This window comes from Abrus precatorius, unplaced genomic scaffold (assembly GCF_003935025.1).
Source record: "Abrus precatorius isolate BTA unplaced genomic scaffold, Abrus_2018 Scaffold5, whole genome shotgun sequence".
NCBI lineage: Eukaryota > Viridiplantae > Streptophyta > Magnoliopsida > Fabales > Fabaceae > Abrus > Abrus precatorius.
Genome location: NW_020874395.1, coordinates 23307585 through 23326128, shown reverse-complemented (window position 1 = coordinate 23326128; position 18544 = coordinate 23307585). Strand labels below are relative to the sequence as shown.

Genomic DNA, 18544 nt, shown 5'->3' with positions numbered 1-18544 from the left:
AATTATTTTTTTTAAGCATCTGTTCATAATATTGAAGTAATTGAATATTTTCATTACAATAAAAAAAATATTCTAATATAATATAACTATCAATTCTAATAAACATTATTTAAATACAATTAAAAGACAATAAGTATGAATAAAATCTAATTTAAATACGTAAGTTATACGTTTTAACTTTTAATGCATAGGATAATAAGTAAGTGCAGTCAATAGGATATATATTAAATTATTTCTAATTTTAATGCATAGGATAATTCAAATTTTAGTGATTGAAGTATATATTAAATTATAAATTATTTTAAACTTACAAATCAGATATAATTTTAAATCTTAAATTATAAAAAAGATTATAATCATTTTTAATAGATAATAATTTAAAGCAATTTATAGTCACTCTTATTAGATATAATTAGAAATTTGATCTAACAATCTATAATACAAGTAATTTTTTTATAAATGTGTTTTTTTAATTCAAACTACATTTCATAAAAGTAATTTTTTTACCGAATTTTTTCATTAAAAATTTGATCTAACAATCTGTAATAAAAGTAATATTTTCATAAATGTGTTTTTTTTAATTCAAACTACATTTTATAAAAGTTATTTTTTCATAAATAATTTGTTATTAAAAATGTAATTTAACAATCTATAATAAAAGTAATAATCTTATAAGTGTAATTTTGTATTTTGATATTAATTATAAAAAAAATAAGTATTATGACATTACTCAATAATTATTTTTTTTAAGCATTCGTTCAAAATATTGAACTAATTGAGTATTTTTCATTACAATAAAAAAAATATTCTAATATAATATAACTATCAATTCTAATAAACATTATTTAAATACAATTAAAAGACAATAAGTATGAATTAAATCTAATTTAAATACGTAAGTTATACGTTTCAACTTTTAATGCATAGGATAATATGTAAGTGCAGTTAATAGGATTTATTAAATTATTTCTAATTTTAATGCATAAGATAATTCAAATTTTAGTGATTGAAGTATATATTAAATTATAAATTATTTTAAACTTACAAATCAGATATAATTTTAAATCATAAATTATAGAAAAGATTATAATCATTTTTAGTAGATAATAATTTAAAACAATTTATTGTCACTCTTATTAGATATAATTAGAAATTTGATCTAACAATCTATAATAAAAGTAATTTTTTTACCAAATTTTTTCATTAGAAATTTGATCTAACAATCTGTAATAAAAGTAATTTTTTCATAAATGTGTGTTTTTTAATTCAAACTACATTTCATAAAAGTTATTTTTTCATAAATAATTTGTTAACAATCTATAATAAAAGTAATAATCTTATAAGTGTAATTTTGTATTTTGATATTAATTATAAAAAAATAAGTATTATGACATTACTCAATAATTATTTTTTTTTAAGCATTCGTTCATAATATTGAACTAATTGAGTATTTTTCATTATAATAAAAAACATATTCTAATATAATATAACTATCAATTCTAATAAACATTATTTAAATACAATTAAAAGACAATAAGTATGAATAAAATCTAATTTAAATACGTAAGTTATACGTTTCAACTTTTAATGCATAGGATAATAAGTAAGTGCAATTAATAAGATTTATTAAATTATTTCTAATTTTAATGCATAGGATAATTCAAAATTTAGTGATTGAAGTATATATTAAATTATAAATTAATTTAAACTTACAAATCAGATATAATTTTAAATCGTAAATTATAAAAAAGATTATAATCATTTTTAATAGATAATAATTTAAAGCAATTTATTATCACTCTTATTAGATATAATTAGAAATTTGATCTAACAATCTATAATAAAAGTAATTTTTTTTATAAATATTTTTAATTCAAACTACATTTCATAAAAGTAATTTTTTTATCAAATTTTTTCATTAGAAATTTGATCTAACAATCTGTAATAAAAGTAATTTTTTCATAAATGTATTTTTTTTAATTCAAACTACATTTCATAAAAGTTATTTTTTTATAAATAATTTGTTATTAAAAATGTAATTTAACAATCTATAATAAAAGTAATAATCTTATAAGTGTAATTTTGTATTTTGATATTAATTATAAAAAAATAATTATTGTGACATTACTCAATAATTTTTTTTTCAAGCATTTGTTCATAATATTGAACTAATTGAGTATTTTCCATTACAATAAAAAAATATTCTAATATAATATAACTATCAATTCTAATAAACATTATTTAAATACAATTAAAAGACAATAAGTATGAATAAAATCTAATTTAAATACGTAAGTTATACGTTTCAACTTTTAATGCATAGGATAATAAGTAAGTGCAGTCAATAAGATTTATTAAATTATTTCTAATTTCAATGCATAGGATAATTCAAATTTTAGTGATTGAAGTATATATTAAATTATAAATTATTTTAAACTTACAAATCAGATATAATTTTAAATCGTAAATTATAAAAAAGATTATAATCATTTTTAATAGATGATAATTTAAAGTAATTTATAGTCACTTTTATTAGATATAATTAGAAATTTGATCTAATAATCTGTAATAAAAGTAATTTTTTCATAAATGTGTTTTTATAATTCAAACTACATTTCATAAAAGTAATTTTTTTACCTAATTTTTTATTAAAAATATAATTTTACAATCTATAATAAAAGTAATAATCTTATAAGTGTATTTTTTATATTAATTATAAAAAGAATAATTTTTGTGACATTACTCAATAATTATTTTATCTTTTATTATAAATTTAATTCAACAACATATATTATAAACTAATAATTTTGTAAATTTTTTTTTAATTCAAAATATATTTTAGTGTTTGAAATATATAATAAAATATAGATTATATTAAAATACAATAGTAATTTTAATTCGTAAACTATGAAAAATATTATAATTAATTTTAATAACAGTAATTTAAGTTAATTTATAGTATAAATATTTATGTTATAAATTTAATTCAACAACATATATCATAAAATAATAATTTTGTAAGTTTTTTTTTAATTCAAAATATATTTTAGTGTCTAAAGTATATAATAAAATATAAATTATATTAAAATACAATAGTAATTTTAATTCATAAACTATGGGAAATATTATAATTAATTTTAATAAGAGTAATTTAAATTAATTTATAGTATAAATATTTATGTTGTCGTTTGTAATATAATATAACCATCAATACTAATAAATATTATTTAAATACAATTCAAACATATTAAATGTGAATAAAATATAATTTTAATTCATAAGTTATACATTTTGAATTTTAATGTATAGAGTAATAAGTAAGTGGAGTCAATGCGAATGATTCTATACATTATAAATTTTAATATATAGAGTAATAAGTAGATGAAGTTACGTTTTAAAATTAAATACATTCAGTAATAAGTAGGTATAGTCAATTTTATGTAGATATATAGATATAGATATTTTAATTCATAAAGATTACGGGATGCAATCCTTAATTTTTCTACGACAATATCAAGTTTTGATATCGATTTTACTACAGCACTGATTAATTGCATTAGTAGGCCGTTAAAGAATGATTAATTGTATAAGGATTGAAAATAAAAATCATCATCCAGCAAAGATTTTTTTGTAAGTTTAATTATTTAAAAGTTTTTAGATATATTTGATTAATAAAATTAAAATTTATACACTAATTTAAAAAAAATAGTCTCAAATATTTATTTAAAATTAACTTGTTATTCACGTTATGATTCTATTATATTTTTTATTCAAATAGTTATTATTATGTCAATAATAAGATTTATTTTTTCATAAAAAAAATGAATTATAATATAAAATAGTTATAATGCAACACTTATGATAATAATAATAAAAATTCTTATATATTACATATACATGTTGTTTTAATAATATAATTATATCAATTTATTTAACAAGATATTGTAATTATAATAAAATAATTTATAAAAACAATGATACTTTTCTTTTTGTTATAGTAATGGGGTTATTTTGTAATTATTTTATTATTTGATTAATAATAATATTTATGAACATATTGAAGTAAAAAAAATATAATCTTACAATAATATAATATTTTACAATGGTGCAACATGACATTATAGTATTTTATACAAATTATTATTATTATTAATAATATTGTATGATAATAAAAATAATGGTAAATTCTGTGGTACTCTAAAATTTTTTTATTGGTATCATATAAAAAAAAATTAGACAAATAAAAAAGAGACACATGTCAAGTTAAAAAATTATTATATATAATTTATTTAAAGTTATAATTTATCTTAATTCTTATTTTATTTTTATTATTTTATAATAAATTTTTTTATTATTTTATAATAATTTTTTTTTATTTTATAATAATTTTTTTATTATTTTATAATAATTTTTTTATTATTTTATAATAAATTTTTTATTATTTTATAATATTTTTTTATTTTTTTCAAATAAAATATAATTTATATTTAAACAATTTTTCTTTATTATAAATAAAAAATAATTATAACATAATATATTAATATAATAATTAAATATTAATAATAATAGAATTAAGAATATGGAAATATATTAATATAATATTATTAATTTTTTTTTAAATTTTGTTAATTTAGTTTTGATTGTATCTTATTTCTATTTAAAAATTTAACCACTCTGCAACTTGTTTAAAAATAAAAAATATAACAATTTATTATTAAATAAATTTAATATAAATTATATTTTATTTGAAACTAAAAATTTATAAAAAAATAAAATAAGAAATTAAATATACATAATATATAATAAATAATAATAATAATAATAATAATAATAATAAGTAACAAATAAAATTGTATTGTTAATATTAAGATTAATTGGCGTTATTAATATATATACTGAATTCAAAGTTCAGTTCTTTTCTTTATTGCAGTTTTTAGTTCCTATAGGAACTTTGATTGGACATAACATGGTTAATTAGTTAACGATTTTTACGTTAAAATAATCCATAATTATAGTATAGATGCATATAATACTTTTAATTACACTTAATAATTAAGAAGGAAAAAAATTTAGAATAAAATAACTGTAAAAGTAAAAATTGTAATTTTTGAAAGAGTATGAGAAAAATGTAAAGTATAATATTAGGTAATTATGATAATTGGAAGAATACAAAAAATATATAGGCATGTTTGAATTTGTGTACCTGCTTTTATCTTAAAACGGTGTAGCTAACCTTAGTGAAACAAATGATGACATGTTTAATTCATTATTTTGAATACCTTGGAAGTTCAACAGGGTCTTTTCTCTCTCTTCCTATAATTATAACCTATCTTTGCTTTTATATATTTCATTAACTATTTTTCTCAACGTTTGAAGAATGTCACTCTGCAAAGATAACAATATTCATATCAATCAAGTTTACTCAAATACAGTAGTATTTCTAATTTTCTACTATATTTTTTATATAGTTTTTACATTTCTAATTTTTTTCGTCTTCTAAATCATTTAATTATACTTTTATAGCAACCCAAGCATCTAAATAAAATCATTATATGTTACGTTTTTAGAAGTTTCTTGACCTTTACTCTTTTTCCTTTTCTTTTCATTTGTGCTGCTAAATTTCTTTCTTCATTGAAATTTCTATTACCACCTCATTTGAAACACCCTTTGTGATTTAAGCAATTGTACTTGAATTATATCAGGCTTGTCATTGTGTACCTAAGTTTTCTAAATTATAATTTTATTAAGATAAGAAGCTATAGTAATCTATAGGTTATGCATCTATCACTTTGCTAAATGAAATTATATGCAACTTTGCTCTCATTATTAGATAAATACAAATCAATAATTTTATAAATATTCATAATTTTTCTATTATTTAATAACATTTATTCAAAATAAGTAATATATTATTAAATTCATTATTAAATATATTATTTACCTATCCAATAGCACGGGGTCACATACGAGTTATCAATTGATGCAACACAAATACTAGTAGATGGACTGAATTTTCCATTTATTTTACATTCAGGGGCAAATCTGTTACACAAACCGGGTCATATGTTCAAATGCTTGATACACATCCACAAGAAGTGCTTCTACAGGATTACTCTCAAGCTTATTGTGTATTCATAAGCAACTAAAAAATCCTCGTTATTACATTTGGTCACTCTACAAGGTAGGAGGGATCCATATATAGCCATGTGTTTGAACATAGCCAGCTTTTTCAAGTAACTGATCTGCTTCTACAGGACCTCTACTTCCTGGTTTGTAAGGGATTGGCTTGAACTCCCCTTCATCAATTCTGTGCAAAAGTGGGGTGAAGATTTGCCAGGATGCCTGATAAGAAAACAAAAATATAGCCATTAAGTTTGTGAAGCAAGACCCTCTTGCGATAGTCTATCAAAGCATGTAATGATCTTACCTTCAACTCATCTCTGCGAACAAAATGTTGCTGGTCGCCTCTAATTCTGCAAAATATATTCCAATTTCTATTGTTATTTAATGCAAATCTATTTATACAACAGAACTGATTTCTAAGCAATGCATGCAGTCCTAATTCTTCAATACACTTTAGCTTGGGGATTCTATATATCAACATATTTTATGTTTCTATGGACTTCAAGTATTATATGATTTAGTCTATAGCATGTCACTTATAATACAGACTCAATCATGAATTCAAGTCCCTTGGAAACAATACTTATGCATCTGTATCAGTATCCGCACCAGAAACCATTGACAAGGCATAACTATGAACTAGGAAAAGAAACATACGTGTCCAGAATTAGGCGTTCATAAGCCTCTGGAATGGTTACCCCTTGATACCGTTGCCCATATGACAAGTCTAGTTCACTTTGAACAGTAGACATCTCCAGTCCAGGTTGCTTGACCTTCATCATAAGACATTGAACTAGTAAGTCCACTCTTAGAATTCATTGAATTAGATTTACATTGCTACTTCAGATCTTCAATAAATGCATATAACAGATATAGACAAGAGTAAGATGTAATCAGGTGAAACAAGGGACATGACAATCTCATCATGGGTCGTTAGATTGATTGGCATACCGTAAGCTTCATGTAAATAGCTTCTAAAGGCTGTAAACGGATAACAAACTCATTTCTCCCTTGCCTTTTACCTAAAAAATGTTAAAATTAGTGTCAGGTTTATGCTAAACTGATATTTTAATGACAACGAATATAGGCTAGCTAATATTGACGTTAATTGTCTGTGTATTCATACTGCACAAATAAATAAAGTTAGCTGTCAGCTTTGTTATTGTGGAATACAAATATGAAATGACTCATCTGTCAGCCTTTTTCAGTTTCCACTGAAATGTGATAATTTTAGACTTTAGAGTATGAACTATCTTTAGGACTTCAGTCACTCTTGCAATACTCATCAATATAAAGTGTTTGCTAATTTCTTCAGATAGAAGAAACAAGAAATAAATTTTTGCGATCAAAACAATAGCACATTGTAATGATATGAAAGCAGCCAGCAAATGCAGACATTTTATTGAAAAATTCTGGAAATTATTCTTTGTAAAGAGTGAAGTAGAATAAAAACAGAAATTAAAATGGTAGAGCAGACTTTGAAGGTATGCTAGTCTTGTTACCTATGGCCCCAAAACCTTAATTCACGGTTAATGCCTATCCTTCTCCCCCACTTTCTCCCCCCTTTTTACTCTAACAAAACTCTGCCCTCATTTCCTCTACCCTGCTAAATGCTTGTCCACGGAGTGACAAGGAAATTCCCTATGCATATTATCTTTTAGACTTTTACCTCACCCATTTGCTCATACAGGTCACCATTCCATTTAGTTCTCCACACATAGGCTCAAGTTATTGCAAGTATTTATTATAATATAAAAAAGGATGGCATTGTTTACTATGTATGACTCCGCTTTCACTTTCAAGATTGATGTAGACAACAAAGATGCATGAAAAAAACTATGTTAAATAGAGTACAGCCAGATGTCAAAAGTTATAGGAACATACACTTGAAAATATCACCAGGAACATCCTTGAATTGAACTCGTATTTCTGCCTTTCTAGAATTTAGGGCCTTCCCTGCTTTTAGTATGAAAGGAACACCTAATGCAAAAAAAAATAAAAATTATATTTCTTTTAGGCACCAGAATGAACATGAACTATTAGTTTCCAAAGTTACAGCAAAAATGAAATCCAAGGAAGCTCCAGTATAATACTTCTAATTGGAAGTAAATGCTGAAAATTTTATCTGACCTTCCCATCTTTCATTGTGTATTCGCAGAATAACAGTTGCAAATGTTGGAGTGTTTGACTGGTCAGGTACGGTTGGGTCATCTCTATAGCCTTCATATTGTCCAAGAATAACCTCATCATCATTAATAGGGAGCACTGATTCAAGAACCTGCACTTTCCATAGCAAACAGAAAGTGTTATAGTCTATAGCGGCATGCCGTGACTCATCTCAAAAACTAGGTAAACATAAAAGGGAACATGGAAAGATTCAGGGTATGAATTATTGAAATATCTCTGTTTGATGGAGTGTGAAGTAAGCATAATTAAATTTAAAAAGGAGCAAGGAATTGCCACTGACATTGATCACTTTGCTTGAGGATTAGATAGGCAGAATAAAATGGCAGAAGAGAGTAATAATTTCCATAAAAATTGAATGGAAAAAGGCACACCTTCACTTTCTCATCCCGAATGTGCTCGGGCTTGAGAGAAACTGGTTTTTCCATAGCAACCAAGCAAAGAACCTGAGTTGGTAGAAAAATAATGAACAAACCTGACATGTTAGGCTGATAAATGTCTGATGATCATGTATTTGGTGTTTCTTTAATACATAATAAAAATGAATTTTAAGTGATAGAATTCTAAAATATTCAGTAACAAGGTTTTTCTTACTTAAGTCTGAGTTACTAGTTTGAGTAGTTTACTTTAGCTCATCCTTATTTATCTTTTTAAATGCTAATAGTTTCCTCTAATGTCCTTCAGCAGTTAATGATTTCATTTTAAACACTGCTAGTACAACGCTTAATTTCAACATTTCAGCAGTTAAGTTTCAACACTAATTTTTTTAAGTTCTTCAAGCATACCTATAATATGATTTAAAATATTGATAGATGTAAGTTTTAATATTATTGTTGTATCTCATTATTTAACATAAGTTCCTACTTGACTGCACAGACTAATAATTGCAATGTTAGTACATGGAATTCTTTCATTACAGGGCCTCACCTGCAGCAGATGGTTTTGAATAATATCTCGAATAATTCTGCCAAATAAACAGCAGTAAATCAATGATTTTTAATAGAAGACAATTAATACTTCTATAAAATGAAGTATTAATAAATTCAAAATAGATTTTCAATAATGGAGGACAGTTGAGAATGATAATTAGAAGTTTTATTTCCAATTTTAGCAACCAAAGTAAATGGGACACATAAACTTGGTTTTCTATATATCACTTTCATTTCAAAACCTAATTTTGCCATCACAAGTCATCTGAGAACTTTGCTAAAACAAATTTCTACACATACCCATACTGGTCAAAATATCCACCCCGGCCTTCAGTTCCAAAATCCTCTCTGAAAACTATCTGCCACAGAATCATCAACAGCCAAATTTAAAGTTTAAAATTGTGCATATCAAATTTGCTAATGCAGTAGCTGAATTAGACAAGGCAATAAAATACAGTTAGGATAAAATTGAACATGTACGCGAAGAAAAAAAGTAATAAAAGTTGTCAGATATGATGGGACAAACTCTAATTGACAAAGCTCAACTAATGGTGGCTGCCGAAGCTTCAATTGAATAAATGAAGTTTAAGTAACTCTTAACCCAAAGTTGTAACTTCGACAATAAAAAAAATCTCACCTGCACATTGTCAATGTTGTCACGGTTCCAAAGAGGCAAGAAAAACCTATTTGCAAAGCGAAGCACTAACTGCCAATATAAGTAGATGAAAAGGGGATTAGGCACAATTCATGAAGCAAACAAGAAATAAGCTGTGATATAATCATTTAATACCATGTTCTGCACTAGTTCCTTTCCCAAGTAGTGATCAATACGATAAATCTGTGGTTCTTCAAACAGCATTCCAATCTCAGTACTGAGTTGCTCTGCAGATTCTAAATCCTTACCAAAAGGTTTCTCAACAACAACACGTGTCCATCCACCAAGATCAGCTAAGAAAGGGAAGCAAATGCAGCCATCAATACAAAAATAAATAAATTAAGTTTCTGGATAATAAACAGGAACCATGAAATGTAAAAGAAATTAGTAAAGACAGTAATGATCTTGTCACATTGTTAGAAGAAATGAAACAGTGAAGAGATTTAAAGGAAAAGATATCCTTTGCAAATACTAAATGTCTAAATGAAGTTCAAGTTATTCTCATAATTATTTTTTAATATTAAACACCATAAATACAACACAGCCACCTGTAACTATCTTGTCAAGCCAAAATCTAATATAACAACAGGAAAGAACTGAATTTCTATGCAAAAACCTCAAATTAGCTCCAGTATATTACCAAGAAAAAGATCTTGCAGAAAGTAAACAAGTAATCTATATTTAGATAAAAAAGTAAAAGAGAAGAGCTTAAAGTGGATTCGGTCATACACTACAGATAGAGACCAATGTCTAACAAAGCATTATTTCCCTACTGTCATTGAACAATGGCACACTGTTCCTACATCCTACCTCTATCCACCCTCCCCAAATAAAGAGCTACTGGTTCTTTTAGAACATTTTGATAGCAATAAGTCCATAAAGAAAATAGTATATTATAGGAAAAGGAAGAGTCAGCCACTTAATGTTAGGGCCCAACCAAGAGAAACAATCTGTTAGCTCATAATTAGGAAGCAATTAGGTGGCAGTTACAAGGGATGGTTGTTATAAAGGTTAGAGTTAGGAGAATTGAAGTGTCTTTTTGTAAGCAAATAAGTCTATGCAGGAGTGTTGCCAGGATCTCTCAAATATTTCTGGCATTGCATGATAACAGTCTGCACTTACATCGAGTACAGAACTGTGTTCATTCTTTGTAATACAATTCAATCTTTCTTTCTTTTTCCTTGCCAGTTCTACACATTTGCAACCAAAAAAAGTAAATATACAAATAAGAAATTATAACAACTTACATTTATTCATGCAACAAGTCTTGATCATCTTGCAAACAGATGGATATACGGAAGGAGGAAGTGCAAGATAGAAAAGCCTTCGAGATGAACCCTCTATATTGTTTTTTGAAGATTCATGCTCTGAAATCTCTTTATCCAACAAACGAAAGCCATCCTCAGAATCATAAGAGCCACTTACATATTTGATCTAAAAGGAAGACAAAGAAAGACCATGTTAGAACCAAAAGAATATTATGTAGTGAGACCATCACAGAATATTGATAAAATGGTACAAGACAGCAAATGCTAACCAGCAGTAAAAACTTTGCTACATCCTCCAACAACTTGGGGGAAGCACCTTTATCTGGAACAAGATAGCTGCACAACAAATCATATTTGTTAGGCTTACAAACAGCTCAAACACATATCAATGTATATATGCAAATTAAAGAGATAGGATGGAATATATAACTACCAAGCCTTATCCCAATAAGTGAGGTCAGCTACAATAGGATGGAATATACTAAAACAATTTTGAAGAAGCAGCAAACAAAAACTAATCACATTCTATTAACAGAAAAAAAAATCAGTATAATTCTTAGGCTGAAGTAAAGTAAAGATCCATCAAATATGCTGCATTAACTATTTATATAATTCAAAGGCAGCAGCAATTGTAAACACATTCCAATTTACATCAAAGCAACATCAACAATTATGGAGTAACAGGCTGTAACATGTAAGTGATATCCATAAATTTATTTATTTTTACTTATTTAAAAAACTTTGATAAAAGGTCTCACCCATGCAATCGGTTTCTCAAATCATCATCAGAAATTTTGGTCCTTGCATACCCAAAAATGTGAACTTCATCTGGTGGTAAGAATCCCTGAAAACAAAGACATCAAACATTAGAAACACATGCTTTAAGGAAAACAAACTGACAACTATTAGAGAATATTAATGGAAATGTTCCACAGGAATACAAACTAGGAACAGTGTCAAATTATCATGCATAATAAATGAATAGATTTTTTGAAATAAGAAGACAAAGAAAAATTGAACTAGTTTTGATCAGAATCACAATATTTTGAAACACATCCTGTATGTACCATTATTAGTTCAATTATCATCAGCATCAATATGTCTCACTTTTACAACAGTTCTATATCAAACTGACAAGCCTGATCCATCAAGATTTTGCATTACCTGCCGGTATAGGTGGAAAAGTGCAGGAAATGTTTTCTTCTTAGCAAGATCACCAGAAGCACCAAGCACAACTATGGAGAGTGACCCAGTTTCAGGTGCATTTCCTGCATCTCTTGCTAAAGGGGATTCAGTGCCAAAACTAGATCTTCGTTCAATATGCCATTCAGTTGTTCCCATCCTCTAGCAGCATCAAATTAGTGTGATCTACTATCTGGTATCAAATAATAATTAAGCAATCTCCTAAATTCTATTGACTATAAAAATGATGATAAGTGCGCAGAATTCGGAAAGCAATAGGGATGACCATGACACTAATTTCCCTTATCAGAGAAACATCCAATTGGGCAATCAGACAAACTACCATCACTTTACTCAGTAACACATCAAAAACATCCAAATACAGTACCTTTTGGAATTGTGTACATCAAATCTCAATTATTTTACAAACCAAAGAAAAATAAACAGTCCCACCTTATTATTAAGTTCTAAAATTGATCCAGTTGAAACAACCAACTAGTTGTCAGAAGAATAATAAACAGACCTTTTTTGCAAAAGTGAAAGTGGAGAATAAGATCAATCTTGAAAGCAAAGAAAAAAAAAAAAAGGAAGAGATTTTGCATGCAAATGGATCAAATAATCAATCAGGTAATAAAAGGGTGATTAACAACACAGGTAAGGAACAAGATGGAGCGTACCAAGTAGTGCAGAGTTAGCTGAAACAGTACCGGTTTTGATGCAAAAGTGTTTTGTTTGAGAGTGTGAGAGTCTCTTTTAAGATTGGAAACCTCAAAATAGTTGTGTCTGCTTCACCAACTGCCTCCTTGGTCATTCCTTGTCAATGTCAGAGACCCCATTGCTGACGCATATTCATTTTTTCAGTTATTTCTTTATTTCCTGTCAATTTCTGTTATTTCTATTCAAGCCCCTGCTTTCGAAAGCATCATCGTTTCGTCACCTGCACAGTTATTTTCTTAATTTATTTTTTTAAGACAATTTTAAGTTCTATATCTTATTTATTTGTTGAGATTTTCGTAAACTTCATCAAAGAATGCAGATATAAAAAAGTTATTTAAAAACTGTGCTAGTACGGTTCATGAGATCTCAATTTGCTTAAAAAAATTGTTTTTTTTTATTACAGTAAAAAACTTTGCTTTAATTTACCGTTGGTACTTTATTAACTGTCAAAATGATATCTAAGCTTTCAGTTAAAAAAAAAAAAAAGCAACATACCTTCTCACATACTCGTTTTAATATATTATTACTTGTTAATTTAAACTTTTAATTAAAACTTTTATTAAAAATTATAAAAATAAAAAATATTAATTTAAAAATGAAAAATGTGAAATTCCTATAATTTTTAATAACTCTTAATTAATAGTTAAAAGAATATTAAAAAATTATTAATAATGTTGCTCCCGAAAAAGACAAATGTAGAAATGTTCTCCTATTCTTTCGTAAGGCAATTATCTATCATCCCAAATTAAGAAAGAGTTTATTTATTATGTGTGTTTAAGATGTAATAAATTAAAAATACTTTTTAGTAAAAAAAATATTTTTATATTAAAGTAAAAAGACATTTAACGTATGTTTAATTAAATATTTACTTTTAAGCAATTAAAAGTGTTAAAAATATACATTTAATGTCCTTCAACATAGGAATAATAAAACACATGATAAAAATAGGAATAAATTAGCTTATTAAATTTTATCAAAATATCAAATAAATATATTAAATAAATTTAATCATCGTCGTTATTATTATTATTATTAAAAACTAATTTTTTATGCAGTTAAAATTAATTTCTTTTATGACCTCTTCATATTAATTTTTAGAATATAATTTTGTTTTACCCTAAAAGTTCATTAAAATGACATTCTATTTATAGAAGTTAATTTAAATAAATAAATAGTATAAATATTTTTTATATTATCATCTAATCATTCTATTATTGTATCAGTAAAAATTATTCAAAATCACATCTCCAATATATTTTTATTTACCGACAAAATATTTTCACTTACAATGCACCAAAACTAAACTCATCCCTATATGATTTTAAATTTCAATAATTTATGAATGGTTTTATTTTTCAACTTATTTGACATATTTATACTTCAAAGTAAAACATTGATACTTAAATAAATTTAAAAAGTTATAAATATAGTTTAACTAATTTTTTCAAATTTAAATATTTTTCTTTCTTCTAAATATTTTTCTATCAATAAAATAAGTCAACCTCAATTAAATATCTTGAAATCCATGAGAATGCGATTAAAGATAACAAAGATATTAAATATTGTACTGTAATATAAAAAAAATTACATCAATTACTCAAAAAATGTTATGATATTTCTAAATATTTTTCATATAGCATGAGCTTTTTATTGTTTTTATTTTATTTTTGAAAAATAGCTACAATAATTATAAAAAATAATATTTCTTATTTATATTTTAAAGTAATAAAAAAGTATAAATAATAAAAAATGAAATTCTAAATAAATGTACGAAAATATATTTTTTTAATTTTTTGAAGTATATATATTTTGAGAGAGAAGAAAAAGAGATAAAATTTAATGAGTATTTAAAAAAATATGATAAATATAACCTTGAGAATATTTAAAATATTAATGACGTTATTAAAATAAATTTCAGTGACAAAATATAAATTCATAAAAAAATTAAATTTTATATGACAGAATTATTTGAAAAATTCTTTTTATATAATATAAATTTATTTAAAATATTTGAAATTTATTGATCAAGAAAAGGGGCCGTAGAACAAAGTTCTTCCTCGTCTCAAAAAGACGAAAAAAAGGTTTTAAAATCAAAAGAGGAAGAGAAGTGGCTGCTCACAAAATTACAGATTCAGAAGTTGTCAAGGGAAGACTATCGCTGTACACAGTTGAAGTGATTATTTTATTTTATTTTATTTTGATACATTGTTGGCCATGGTAAAATAAAAAAATTAAAATATATTTTTAATTTATATATTTTAATAAATTTATAATTTTAGTTTCTCTAAATAATTTTTTATTTTAATTCTTATATTTTAATAAATTATTTTATAAATTTTTTTAAATAAAAGATATTTATATAAATAAAAAATTTAGTTAAATGAACTAAAATAAAATAAATTTATTAAAATATAAGAAACAAAAACATATAACAATAAAAAAAATTACAATACATAATCTCACAGTGTAATTCGAGTGTACGGTTTAACTATATTATATTCCGTAAATTTTCATATATTTTATATAAAATAATAATTATTAGTTAAAAAATTAATTTTAAATGTATTAATTGAAAAATATTTTATATTGTTATTTATCATAAAATTTATATCAATTAAACACTTATTTATTACTTATACATATAATACCTAATATTCATTTATTTAATATATATATATATATATATAAATTAATATTGTTATTATTTAATATTAGAAATATTTTAAAAATAAAAATTGATTAAAATAAAAGCATGGAGGACCGAGGCGAAGAGAATTGAATTCACCAACTCTGAAAATCAGCGGTCGTAGCAGTGGTGAGACCAGCAGGTCCCTTGGCGTCCCACCTAACCCCAGGCTGCTAATTAATTAACTAGTTTTCATGATCCCCTCTCATCAATTTCGTTATTTTGCACCCATGCGTTTCGCATGTTCTTCATCGGAACTCCCTAAACAATACTGCAACAAAGCTATTTAATATTTTCTAACAAATGGATACAGTATAATCAAAAATTATATTTTAATATTAAAAAGCATTGGCTACCTGTTTATTTATAATAATTTCTTGTAACCATAATCATTACAACAGTTCCCATTTATCTTTTGCCACATTGTCTCATCCAAAAAATTGCTTGTTTACTAAAACTTGTCCCTCTTAAACGACGAAAGAATTAAAATGAACCACTGGAAACTGTTTACCTCGAAATAATAACCACTTTATTTTATTTGTTGCTGTCTTAAAAAATTTGTTTATTAAATGGTCATCTATATGTGAATACCAAAAAATGATACGGTCCTTGGGCTAGCCAAGTTTGACTATAGGGAGGAACGATATTCTCCGACTGTGTTTATTCTAATATCTTAATATAATGTCTAACTCCATAGTCCATAAAATCTAAAACAGTAAAAGTATATGCAAAACGCATTAACTTGTATCGGCGTATTTTCAAAAATTGGTTCGAGATTTGCAAAAATAAAATTGTGTGAGGACCTAAACACCTGTCAATCAATTAAACTCCTCGTTAATGCATTTTCAAGTTGCGGTTCACCAAAGTCTCATAGCAATCATAGAGGTAGATGGGAGCGAAAGTTGACAAAAATGGGAAACAAAATATAAAATAATAATAATTTATTTTTTAATTTAAGTTATTAAAAACTATTTTGAAAATAATTTTTCATTTTCAGTTTTTAAAATTAAAAATAAGAATAATCTTTAAAATATTTTGATTTTGATTTTTCTATTTCTATTTTCAAAATAACTAAAATTTTAGAGATCATTCACTTTACAATTATTAATAGCAATATTGTAAATTAAAAAAAATAAATATTAAGATTTTTGAAATTTAATAGAATCTTTTCACGACAATACTTAGATTTATTTTTCTTTTTTATGTTTTTTTTTCTTTTTCATCTTTGTTGATTTAAATTTAAATTTAAATATAAATTCTTATTCATAAACAAGCACTAACACATTTGAAAAAACTTATGATTTTTTTTTTTGTGATTTTTTTCTTTTTCATTTTATAGTAAACTTTGTGTTTAAAGATGATGGAATAAAGTTTGTGTTGTGGTGGATGTTTGTATGATAATGAATTTTTTTTACTCGTGTAATTAATTTAAATTTTGGATAAGAAAATAACACAAGTATAATAAATCTTTCTTTACTATGTTATGCTTACTGTTTCTTTCTCTTTTTGTATAGAAAATAGAGTTGATTATGTTCAAAATCTAGGTATATGCTTCATTAGTTTTGATAATGAGTCAAAGAGCCGATTATGTCATAAATTAATGAGTCCAAATCTAGGTCTATGCCAAATGCATTGGCAATGTATCTAGTGAGACTATTGTTTCCAAGTAGGACTCAAATTAGTTTCTAAGACTTCTAGGATTGGACCAACTACATTATTCATATTAGCTATGAAGTAGATAAGATTCTCTTTACTGCAAATTCTTGATGGGAACCTTGTAGAAAAGCTATTGTTGACAAAGCTTATATTCATTAAAAAGGCAAGTCAAAAACTTCAAGAATAGTACCTGAGAAATTTTTGGAATGAAATAAGGGAGAATGATGTTAACTGAAATTTATATTGTAGTTGGTGATATCCTCCAAGCTATTATTTTTCTAGATTTGATAGGTTATTAATTTATCCTAGTATTAGTCTTTCTAAGTGTTGTAATCTAAGGTGCTTTCAACTAAGGAAAACTGAATGGATGTGGATCTACAAGAGGTTGCAACTGTGTTAATGAATCTTGATCTTCAATGCTCCAAAAAATGCAAGAAATCAAGAGGAATGATGGTGGATAGGTGCGAATTTTAGAGACAAATTGAAACAAAGGAACAAATGGAATAAGGAAGGAACGAATGAGGTAGAATGACACCACCTAATAGGAATTAGGATAAACCTAATTGCTCTCACCACATGGAGGAAACTCCATGATAAGAGATCTAAACCTAGGTATTCTAGAGAGAATAGCCTAAAGAGAAATTCACTCACTCTTGGTGAAAATTACACAAATAATTCATTAGCCCTAAAATACAAGTGTTAGAGCCTTTATATAGGCATTCCAAATATGTGCAAAAGAAACTAAGGGATGGGGGAATGGGCTGAAAATACAGGCCTATGAAAATGGTGGCCCAAATACAAGCCAAAAAAGGAATACTAGTACACAACCCCAAGCCCAATGGGCTGCCTAAGCCCATGACCCAAATACAAGGCTCAAAATCCTACACCAAGCCCTAAACTAAACTATGTATGAACAATGCAACAAAATAGAGAAAATACATGTGATCCTAAGCCTTCTATACTTTGAGCCTCAAGGTGTGTCATAAGAGAGGTCAAGATCCATTGGGCATTCTTGGCCCTTGCCCTAGTCATGGGACCATGGAAGATCTCTGAGTTGTGTCTCTGTGGGGTTCTCTAGCTGGATCACATCATCCCCTCCTTCTTGAGAAGAATTTGACCATGAATTTAGACTGTCCTTGATCTC

General features: G+C 25.5%; 1 protein-coding gene across 1 annotated transcript; it reads right to left on the bottom strand.

Moving 5' to 3' along the window:
- Positions 1-5997: 5997 nt before the first annotated feature.
- LOC113867213 (glucose-6-phosphate 1-dehydrogenase, cytoplasmic isoform) lies at positions 5998-13083 on the bottom strand. The gene is made up of 16 exons (XM_027502354.1): positions 13019-13083; positions 12324-12534; positions 11918-12003; positions 11429-11495; positions 11139-11325; positions 10027-10184; positions 9874-9942; positions 9537-9595; positions 9235-9271; positions 8682-8753; positions 8254-8401; positions 8008-8103; positions 7075-7145; positions 6781-6896; positions 6428-6473; positions 5998-6342 (listed from the first exon to the last, which is right to left on the bottom strand). The coding sequence occupies exons 2-16, from the start codon at positions 12498-12500 to the stop codon at positions 6175-6177; spliced, it is 1557 nt and encodes a 518-aa protein (XP_027358155.1). The 5' UTR covers positions 12501-12534; positions 13019-13083; the 3' UTR covers positions 5998-6174.
- Between the last annotated feature and the right edge of the window lie 5461 nt (positions 13084-18544).